Source organism: Pistacia vera, unplaced genomic scaffold (genome assembly GCF_008641045.1).
Source record: "Pistacia vera cultivar Batoury unplaced genomic scaffold, PisVer_v2 Contig718, whole genome shotgun sequence".
Taxonomy (NCBI): Eukaryota; Viridiplantae; Streptophyta; class Magnoliopsida; order Sapindales; family Anacardiaceae; genus Pistacia; species Pistacia vera.
In genome coordinates this window covers 130,480-142,191 of record NW_022196577.1, presented here as the reverse complement: position 1 = coordinate 142,191, position 11,712 = coordinate 130,480, and the positions used below count along the sequence as shown (strand labels likewise).

At 35.2% G+C, this 11,712-nt stretch overlaps 1 protein-coding gene and 1 long non-coding RNA gene across 2 annotated transcripts; both read right to left on the bottom strand.

Annotated features, from left to right (window-relative positions):
• Positions 1 to 1,289: 1,289 nt before the first annotated feature.
• On the bottom strand, positions 1,290 to 2,640 carry LOC116114654. Its single transcript, XR_004125586.1, has 2 exons — positions 2,471 to 2,640; positions 1,290 to 1,684 (listed from the first exon to the last, which is right to left on the bottom strand). It is a non-coding gene; the product is annotated as an uncharacterized LOC116114654 (long non-coding RNA).
• A 1,168-nt stretch (positions 2,641 to 3,808) lies between these two features.
• Positions 3,809 to 5,486, bottom strand: LOC116114667 (UDP-glycosyltransferase 73D1-like). The gene has a single exon (XM_031400807.1). The coding sequence runs from the start codon at positions 5,427 to 5,429 to the stop codon at positions 3,960 to 3,962; it is 1,470 nt and encodes a 489-aa protein (XP_031256667.1). The 5' UTR covers positions 5,430 to 5,486; the 3' UTR covers positions 3,809 to 3,959.
• Between the last annotated feature and the right edge of the window lie 6,226 nt (positions 5,487 to 11,712).

Below are 11,712 nucleotides of genomic sequence, written 5' to 3'. Positions count from 1 at the left end.
TAATACAGAAAGAGAAAAAGAAAGAAAAATATAAAACAGAAAGAATTAGAAAAGAATTTCCAGAAAGAATACAAACATGATCATTTGCATATGCATCAAACATTTTATGCGCATTGCATTTTATGCATTTATGCATAGGTTAAAGAGTTTATTTTATCATTGTGTGTCTTATTAGTCAAGAAAAGAAAATAGAAGCCCATGAGAATGGAGAAGAAAAGAAAGTAAAAGCCTACGAGAATAGAAAAAGAAATTAGAAATATACGAGAAAAGAACAGAAATTAGATACATGCTAGCAAAGAATAGAAATTAGAAACATGACAAATAAAAAGGAAACTTAGCAATTCGTTGAGTAGAGAAGGAAATAGAAAGATGTAATCTAGTAGAGAAGAGAAATAAAATGATAAAGAATAGCACAACACTGGAAAGATTTAAAAAGATTTGAGAAAGAATAGAAGACTGCTAAGTAGTACGCCTAAGAATAAAGGGAGAAAGCAAGCAGAAATTTAGAAGCAGTATAGCGAAAATGGGGATAGCGAAGTAAGAGCATAGTTAGATTTGATTTACTTACTAAACATTTATAACTCACCCCGTTGCTTTATTTATTTTTGCAGGTATTAGATTGTAGCGGTCGGGAGACGTCAACCTGGCGTACAATAATTCCCCTACCATTAGTTAGTCATTAGTAGACCTGGCAAAACGGGTGGGTGGGCCGGGTATGGGCCGAGTCAAACAGGTATGGGTCAAACGGGTACGGGCCTTTATACGGGTCGATATATATGGGTCCATGGGTGGACCCGCGGGTGGACCCGTTTTTTCTCTCTCCAGATTTTAGTTTTTTCGTTTCACCCCTAATAGTTTTCAATTATGATAATTACACCCCCAAAATTCTTGCAGTTTTAATTTTTTACATTTACACCCCTAAATCAACTACTCTAAATTCAATTCAATTAAGAATATAAACAAATAGGAACCAAAGTAAACAAATAACACATAAACAAACAATAACACCTTCCCATTGCATTGTGCGGATAAACCATTTATGTTAATGCCACCAAGAAATATTCTTGTAAGGCTCCAATATTCCCATCTCTGGCTTGGTAGCAAAGTGATTACTCACAGGTGCATTGATTTGATTACATGCGAATTCGCCATTAATTAACACCTATTGAGCTGAGAGCGAGCAGCAGCATCTATCTCAAACCAGCAAGTCAGCGTATAAACATCCGCTCTTAAAGTCTGAAAGAAAGAATGCAAACCATGTACAGGATTTTGTTCATGTGCAAGAAAGATTATTTGAACAAATTATGATCACAAATGGTATCAGTAAACGGAGAACCACAAAAAGAAAAGTTAAGGTCTAATAGTTGTTTTTGCTTTAAAGCAATGTGAAAGGCAAAAGTGACTTTTATTTTCCAATGGATGCATTCCATCCTATGAAAAGGCAGAGCATGATCAAACAGAATCAAACAAGCATATAAATACTTGTTTTTCTTGTTGGAGCATCCCAAATTATGTAGAAGTAACTTGAAAATCTAGGGCTTGGGTGACTGGCGCTTTAGATGATGCCAAAGTTAGCAGGTTCACGCAAGAACCTCTCCATTTGTCGTGCCCTAGTCTTAATGGACATGTCAAACACCTTTTGCCCAAACTTTACCACGAGTCCACCAAGAATGCTTGGATCAATCTGGCATATATAAGAGAAATTTAAATACATTCCCCTGTTAACTGAATTCTGAAATGAAATACAAGCAACAATGTTAATCTCACAAACAAAAATTAAAATACAAAATGCAGTAACCTACCTTAACCATTCAAACAAAAAAGAAACACAAAAAGATCAATATTCATTCCTTCTTTTGACAACCAATGAGCTACAAACACCAAGCTTCCTTTAAACCCTTTTCATTTTACAATAAGCTAAAGAATCTCTGCTTTGAAAATTTGCAACTTCTTCGCACCATTACCAGCAGCAAACTTATCATAAAGTCTCTGAACCTTAAAATCTGTGACAACTTTTTCTTTCTAAAAATCACTTGAATCTTCTTCCAACTCTTCCTTTTCCACATATTAAACCACCAATAACTATACGGTTCTGCTTTGATGTTCAACTATAATTAACAAAGCCAAAGGGCACAATAAATTGACCAAAGTTAAATCATTTTCTAATCCAAACTAACCGCACTTCCCACCAAAATTAATATTAAGAACAAGAAGAAGAAGCTTCATCAATCAAACAACAACTAAGAAAATGCCGTGTTATGTAAAGATTTTCTGATTAATAAAATAAATAATAATTTATTTCAACTTTACTGATATCTGAATCTGATATGTTAGCAGTGGTTTTACTGTCTGGAATTGAGAAATTTTAGTGTTAAAAAGATTCGAATCTAAAAGCCAGCAAACAAACAAGTAAATATAAAAAGATTCAAATCTAAAAGCCAGCAAACAAACAAGTAAATATAATACCAACCGACGAGGATGAGTGACGGCGACCGACGACTGTGGTATTGGGAATGGGAATGACGGATTGGATATGTGACGAGTGACGAACTAACGATTAATCAAAGAGGGAGACAACGACAGGGAGTTGAACTTGAGGTACGAAGAATATGACAAAGATGATGACTGATGAGAGATTGAGAGGCTGAGAGATTGAGACGAGAGGCGTGATAAAATTAGGGGTTTTGCATTTTGGCGATTCATTTCAGTTTTCAGATTTCCAAATACGGGTGCCCGCGGGTGTACCCATCTAACCCGTGAGTTATTGGACCGGGTACAGGTCTCAAAAAAATAGGTTAGATATATTAGACCCGTACCCTATATTTTTTATCTGGGTAAGGGCCGACCCGCGGGTCTGAACCCGTTTTGCTAGGTCTGGTCATTAGTATACTGTTAGAATTTATAATATGATGGATTTACAATATGTTGGATTAATAAATATTTACATAACTACCCCTCTACTATTTATTTTAACACCAAAAAGTTAATGATAGAGAAATTTCTTTTATTTCTATAACCATAGGGGAATTTTAATAATTAAAAAAAAAAAAAGAAGAAAAATTTAATAAACCAAATAAAAAAAAAAAATTTAATATAAATTAAATTAGAAAAAAAAATTAATAAAAATAAATAAAAAATTAATAAATAAAAAATTTTTTTTGGTTTTGTTTCATATTTGTATTGTCAAACATAATTATAAATGTCGTAATTATAAATAAATATTCACATTTTAGTATATATTATACCCAATATACTCTTTATTATAAATTAATTTACAATTGAATTGATAAATTATTTAAGTCTTGACACCAGGGATGAGTTTTTGGCTACGTCTTTGTGTTTGACAGTTGTTACGTATCTCAGTATGAAATCGGTTTCAAATCATGTTAGGAGTCCTAGGAGATCATATGACAAAATTCTTTATATGTTGCCTTTTAAAGGTTTAGTGAAGAAGCATTGTCTTTTATTACGAGGGTCGCCTGAGTACAAGTTTGAATCAAATTCTGTATAGGATAGGCTTATATATATTAGATCTGTCAACATATTTTACCTTTTGTCTTTGAGACTCTTTGAATAAGTATCAAGGTATAAAGACACATTTATTGGATCTTCCAACATATTGGGATCAATGCTCCAAAAAATTTCTTAAACATAAGTCTTAAGATTCAATTTGTATTGCCTAGGGCACTTAGATCCAAATATATTTTATAACTTTAAAGAAGTTCTTTTTACTGATAAACAAGTACATCTAAATCAGCCTTTAGATTATACCTAATTAATTAAAAAGACAAACAAGAAATTACTTCTTTCAAATAAATATGACAAACTTATTACCCTAAACCCCTAAAGTATAATTTCTAATTAAAATAGGAAACAATTAAGACTAAATTTTCTCAAACTTGTTCTAATCACTAACACAGTACATATGAACACCACTTTCAGCTTCTTTTTCTAACTCTTTAACTCAGGCATGGTGTGAATTGCTCCATAATATCTTGAATTAGAAGTGACAAGTTTAAATATGAAGATCCACCCTTTTCCATCGCTCTTTTCGCCATCACTTGAAGTTCTTTTGATCTCTCTCTTCTCTTTTCCCCTTCTTCTCCTCCATCCATCACCATATTTAAAGCTTTCTCGACTTCATCTTTCTTCACCAATACTCCAACTTTCTCTTCCTCCCCCCATCTCACAGTAATTTCAACACCTACTCTAACTCCAATCTCTAACACCTCCACTATCAACTTTTCATTAAAGAACTGCTCAGCGAACAAAGGCCAAGTTATCAACGGCACTCCACAGCAAATCCCTTCTATTGTTGAGTTCCAACCACAATGGGTTAAAAATCCTCCAATTGCTGGATGAGATAATATAAACACTTGAGGCGCCCAACCCTTTATCAGAAGTCCACTTCCTTTTATCCTTTCCTCAAATCCTTCTTCCGAAAACCATTTCTCTAGCTCAGCTCCTGTTTTAACAACCCAAATAAAGGGTTTTCCTGATGCTTCTAATCCCAGCCCCAGTTCAATCAGTTGTGATGGAACTAAGCGGCATAGGCTCCCAAGGCAAGCGTATATAACCGACCTTTCCTTCATTGAGTTGAGCCATTCCAGGCATTGTTTCTCATCAACTGAAGCTTTGTTTCCTCTCTCAAACTTGTCTAGATTCTCCTTATTACATAACGAAACTGGACCAATGCTCCAAACTTTTTTCCCAATCGCCTTCTCGTACTCCTCGACGCAACCATGCTCCAATTCGCTGAAACTATTTACCACAACGCCGTAAGCGGATGATTCTGCCTCTCTCATCTTATTGCGAACACCATCCAAATAGGGTATACTCACAAACGCCCCTGGAAGCTGGGCCTTTGTTACCTCAATCCTTTTTGTCATCCCTGGAACCACAAAAGGTTCGGTATCCGAAGACACGGAACGGTGAGCATTATGTAGCAATATATTATGAGAGCTCAATAATGAGAAGCAACACATCCCGTGAAAAACAATCCTCGGAATCTTGAACTTTTGAGCGGTTTCGGACGTCCAGGAAAGGCACTTATCCGATATTATGCAGCTTGGAGGATGCAGCTTCTGGTTTTCCAGGAACCGTTCCAATGATTCTTGTAGCATAGCAAGTGCTATATAAAATTTGCTCAACAGATCTCGCGATGGGAGTGTGTCGAGATTTTCATAACCTATAGGGAGGCCTACTTCCTGGCATGGAAAAGGAATTTGTACGAGCTGAATTTCCAGGTTTGATTCTATTGCTCGAGAAACAATTTTATCAAATCGTGAAGCATTATGAGGAGTCGTGACCAAGCTGACCTTCACTCCTCGCTCTGCAAAAAGCCTCGCCATGTCTATCATGGGGATCATGTGGCCTTGTGCCATTAACGGCATAAAGACAAAGTGAAGTTTGCTGGATACTGAAGCCATGGCAGCGACCCTGATGAAGATCAATGACAGATTTTATTGGTAATTATAAGTTTATGAGCTAACTGTAACGCTTGCGAATATCTATAGCTAATCGGCGAGATAATTATTAATAGAATCATATCAGCATATGTGGTATACACACTATATGATTGGTTAACACCAAACTTTTTTCCTAATTAGCTAAGTCGTATGGGCTGAACTTGACTTTGAACAAGTCCCAAATAACCAGTTAACTAAAAGGCAGATATAGTTGATTTACTTGGTTTAATTGACCTACGTTTGCAGGATTAGTTTACCTAACATGGATTATCGATGAAGTTGACTGAAATATTAGAATAACATCACCATATTTACTTATTTATGGAGTCAGAAACTATGAGTTTTGGATATGAGTTAATACTTTTCTAGCTGAATTTTCAGAATCAGCACATGCAAGCGTTTACTGCCCCAGACAATACGGGTTGATTGGCTGTGCATAATTAGGACACCATTAACGACGTGAAGTTTAATCTAGTTACTATCGCCATCCTCGTGTGCTTTTGAACTACTTTTTGAAGCACTATCAAATTATAATATAAAGGGTCCATCGGGGTAATTTTTTGTTTTTTATTTTTATTTTATGAAAAAAAAAGAAACACTTTTAGGTAAATAATGGCCTTTATTTTTTTCCTAGAAAGAAAGTACTTGAAATTAAAAAAAGAAAAGAAATTTATAATGCAAACTTGATTTCGCTCTGACTTGGTATACAATATGAGCAAAAGGAGTTGATTAATCGTTCGAAAAAATGAAATATGTGAGCCATGAAAATAAAATATGGTTGAATGAGATATTTGAACTACATAAATTAATATTCTAATTAATACGTAGTTGGATTAGTTGAATGATTCAGTGAATATTGTGGATCTACGTAGCCTTCTTAGCCAATTTTGCTGATACCGTAGAATGCATGGAAGCAAATTTAATGGTTTAAAATTACTGTACAATTGACCTAGCTACATAATTAAATAATATCCTTCTTCTTGGTGTGAATACGACTAGCTACGTACTAAATAAATCAACTATTTAATAATTATGAAGGTTCACATGGTCCATACGGCCCTACTTTTGTTCCTTCATTGACTTAAACCTTTGCGTGCCGTAGGGTTTAGTTTTGATTTATATTACTTACATATAATCTTCTTATTCCACCATTAAAAATCAATGGATTTTGTCAAATTTTCGATCAAGTTTAGTTATTAGATATTTTAGTTAGTCTTAATCTAACCTTAAAAATTAATTGGGTTATGTTTCAATCTAATCTATTACACTTGAACAATGTGGAAAGGAAAAAATATTCTAAACCTCCTGAGGTGCACCAAATACAAGGTTTTCAAACCTGGGTCAGATCGGGACCCAGGGACTGAGTCGGGCCGGTTAGAGAATAAAACTAAGAATTGCAGTTAACTTGTTCTAACTTGTGGTTGGATTGGTGCTACTATAGTGAAACGTCGGTCCAACCGATTTTGTCCCAAAACCGGGTCACCAAAACTCTGATTATGACAGCTTCCTCCCTGATTCCTACAGATTCCAATGCCAAAAATCACCTTTGACCACTCCATTTGCCTCATTGGCTTCTCCCCATAGAAACCCCAACACCCTTGACCTTGGTTGCTTGCCGATCGCCATAGTTAGCCTTTAGGATTTCATGATCTTCACTTTTTTATGATCGTTCCTGGCGTCGAAAATCACTCTCGACCCCTCCATTTGCCTCACTAGCATCTCCCCATCAAAACCCCCAACACCCCCAACCCAGGTTGCTCACCGTTCATCGTTAGCCACTCCTTAGGGTTTCGTGATCTTTGCTTTTTTTTTTTTTTAGGTCATTCTCGATGCCGAAAATCACCCCAACCCCTTTAATTGCCTCACCGACATCTCCCCGCAAAAAGCCCTACAACCCCGACCTTGGTTGCTCGACGATAGCCGTTAGCCATCCCTTAGGGTGTTGCGATCTTTGCTTCTTCCTAGTCGTTCCCGGCACCCAAAATCACCCAGACCACACCATTTGCCTCACCGACATCTCCTCACCAAAACCCCAATTGTCCTAAAGTCCGATTGGCTGCTGATCATTGTCGCCGTCACCTATTTACTTTGCGGTTTCCTGCCCATATCGCTAATGCGTGATTTCATATGCATATTTAACAAGTACACTAGTCGCAAAAAGTAATAAAGTAATAAGTAGAGTATTGTTCCCACGAGGATATTGTTACTAAGTATTAAATTCTCTAGTTTTAGTCCTAATTGAAGAATCAAACAATTTGAATGATGAAATATTGACAATCTAAAGAAAAGATTAACAACTAATGAATGAAAATGAAATTAATGCAAAAACCCAATATCAAAACAAATCAAACAATGCTTAAAAACACTAGAGTATTTGATTTCACCTAGATACGCTAGTTCGATTTATAGGTTCTATTACCCAAGCTCCAATTTCTTGATTGAAAATCGAATTCCCTATATTGTTTGATACTCATTCTCAAGTTCTATCAAAACCACCTATTCCTATTAACCTTCCGCTCCCAAAAATTGAAGCTTAATAGTTCAAAGTCTATTAAGCTTTATGGAATTCTTCTAATATTTCATAGATCGCATTTGTCTATCTCTAGATTTCGCTCAACCTATCGTATTTATCACAAGAAGCACATATTATGAATCACTTCTCGGTCTCATCATGAACAACACATCATTTGAATGGTAATCAAGCATCCAAAGACAATAAGCTAGAAATAAACACTCAAATCATGAAATTAGCACTCAAAGAAAATCAAATCATATAAATTTAACTATTGTATCAAAGTTTACATCAAAACCCTAACTCAACAGTTTAGTTTATGCTCAAAATTGAAATAAAACAAGAGGAACAAGAGAAATCAAAGTTCGTCATGGAAAAATAAACAAGTTTGGAGAATCTTCTCTAAGATTTGGCTTGAATCTTCACTTCTCTTCTTCTCTAAGTTTCTTCTATTTCCTTGAATGAACCAGAGACCTCCAACCTTCTTTTCCCTTCATTTTCGCTTCAATTTATACCCTTCTCACTTAAGGACGAAGCCTTAGCAAGCCAAAATGTGTTGTTTTATTTTTTTCTCAAATTTCCCAGTTTCGCCGTGGCAAGGAATTTTCTTTGCCATGGTGAAAATCTAAAACCCGTAATTCCATAAGCTTTTTCGCCGCGGCTAGAATAAATTCTTTCTACGGTGAAGTTAAATGGCCAACATTGAGTCTGAAAACGTCTGAATTTGGAAATGTGGTAGACCTACTAATTGTAGCCTTTTAAATTATATTTCCACTCATTCAAAAATCATCTCAATCCGAGGTCTACAGCTCAAGTTATGGCCAAAATACTTAAGCACGTGCGAAGACGTCATATTCAGTTTGTAAACGTGTCGTTCATAACCTCAAGCCAAGTATCTACCCTCTTCTAGTTAGAATTAGGAAAAATCTAAAACATGGAAGTTTTAGATCTACCTCTTAGATTTCCTTAGCTTCTTGATTCAGATTATTCTAACTTAAGAAACTCAAATTACGCCATTTATACTCAAAACCGTCATTTTTGTTCAAAATCACCGTTTAGGCCTACAAAGCACAATTAATAGAGTTAAATCTCAATTATGGCCCAAAATGTATTAAAATCATCCTAAATCATATTAAAATTCAATGCAAAATCTCTATAAAAAATAGGATTATCAATCGTACAGGTGTATTTGCTGGATTTCAAACATATACGGTCTGATGCATAATTTCTCATGGGTGTGTTTACTGGATTTCAAATCTGCTTGATATGACAGTCAAACCACCGGTCCATCCAATTCAATCGGTCAATTTGGGACTCGGTCACCTGACCAAGTCATTGATCGCGTTGGTTTTGAAAACATTGCTCTAATAATAATAAACCTCTTTTGATTCTAGATATTGCTCTCAACACCCTGCCATTTTTAAAACATGAATTGTAGAATCAGAATCAATCCATCAATCATTAAGAAAACACAAATCATATTAGATTCATAACACCCAAGAGATGTGAAGTTATCTTTCTTTTAGGACAATCCTTCTTCATGTGTCCCTTCTTTTTACAGAAGAAACACTTGGTCTTGTCCTTTTTTCCTTTGCTTGTAACCCCATGCAACTTGTATTTTCCCTTCCACTTCTTATTCTTGCTAGAAGTGAACTTGACATTTCCTGTCACCAAATGTGTAATTTCATTCACTTCCTGAAGCAAGCTCTCCTCCACTTGAACACACATGGTCAAAAGTTCATTCACTGACCATTTAGCCTTTTGTATGTTGTAGGATATCTTGAAAGGAGTATAATGAGATAAGAGAGAGTTTAGGACATAATGCACTAGGAAATCATCATTAATCACCATCTGAAGAGACTTCAACTGAGTAGCAATGTCTCTCATTTTCATAATGTGCTCACAAACTCCTCTAATATTGGTGAGCCTCATAGATGTCAACTTACTCATCAGGGTGTTGCCTAATGTCTTATCTGATGTTTCAAACTGAGCATGAATAGCATCTTAGATCCTCAACATTTTCACACTTCGGTATCGACCCACGAATACTACTCATAATGTGAGACTTGATAAACATTATGCTTAAATGGTATAGGTGGCTCTTCCTTACGAAGAGTATAGTCAAGATCAATGCACCCTAAATGGAAAAGAACGACTTCCCTCTATTTTTTGTAGTTGTCACCACTCGAATAAGGAACTTTATCCTCAACCATTATAAAAGTTTGATCAACTGTAGGTACATCAACATATATTTTTGCTAAATAAAATTATGAGACACAAACCATCAACAACAATTATAAGTTTACAAATGTAAAACAAATAACTAATCTTAATTGAATCGATATATCATAAAATCTCCCTAATCTTAATTGAATCGACATATCATAAAATCTCCCTATAGGTAAAGACATTACATATTATGATTCATTATCCTTTAATGATGAAACTAGAAATTATTAATATTTCATAATATCGATAGGCTAATTAAGAAATAAAAATAATTTATATTTCATCCTAATTAATCATGAAAATATAACAATCCATGTGGGTAAAATAAATATACTAATATGACTAACAACAAATTGGTGTCACTAACTATAATATGATCACAATAAATATCAATTAATGCACATATTATCATAATTAAGATGTTATGGCCACTCTCAATTACTCTAACAAAAACGATCATATGACATCACAAAATGACAACATATATTATTGCATATAACACAAATTAAAACAAGAATAGTTCTTGCTCTGTCACGCACCTCTAGAATAGGTCCATGCACTACCAATATCATTTTACGTGCCTTAGATACCCACTCACTCACCCACATGCGCCAAGGTCAAAATCGGGTCAATTTGACCGTTGACTGTTAATGTTGACCGTTGACTTTGACCGAGTCGATTGACCTGGTTTGGTCTCATGTCGGTTCAGGTCAATCGGTGTCGGGTCAAGATGACCCATTTTGGCTATTTGACCCGTTGACCCTTTTATTGGATTTGTTTGGCCCAGTTTGACTCTTAAAGGGTTGGATTGACCAATTTAAGTGGATTTGAATGAATGAGATGGGCTACCCAATTTAAAGAAATTGGGCTTAATGAGATTGGTTGACCAATTTAAAGAAATTGGGCTTAATGAGATAGACTGACCAACTTAAATGAATTGGGCTTGCACATTTTAATTGATCAATTGGGCTCTCTACACTTTATTTCTCAACATAATAGGATTGTGCTAACTTTAATGGATTGGGTTTGAGTTGGTAAAACCTAGAAAATTGACTTGTTCTCTGCAAATTCCAGCCACCATTTCCATGGCTGTAGAGGCTGATCCTGGCCAAAGTTTCAGCGACTTATGGGTTGAAACTTTGGTGTAGACGGATGGTCTCCACACACATGAACTATATCAATTTCAATTTATATTCATCAATTGCAAAATCTATCAAATATGAAGAATCAAATAGCACCTAAAACCATATATATACCACAACAACCATGCCAGGCAGAGATTGTAAACTTGCTTTGATACCAACTATAAGAATTTCAATTCGTACAATCAACATGCATACAATCACAAAATCTCAATTCATATACATGTTCATAAGTATTTATAAAACACAACGGAAGTAAATCAATACTATTAACCTTCCGTCATAGTAGATTGTTGTAGATCATCTTCTTGGTCTTCACAATTTTGTCTTCTCATAGTCTGTAGGTTCTTCCAATTCAATG

Bases quoted from the DNA above. Each gene is read 5' to 3' on its own strand.
- LOC116114667 (XM_031400807.1), bottom strand. From the start codon at position 5,429: ATGGCTTCAGTATCCAGCAAACTTCACTTTGTCTTTATGCCGTTAATG.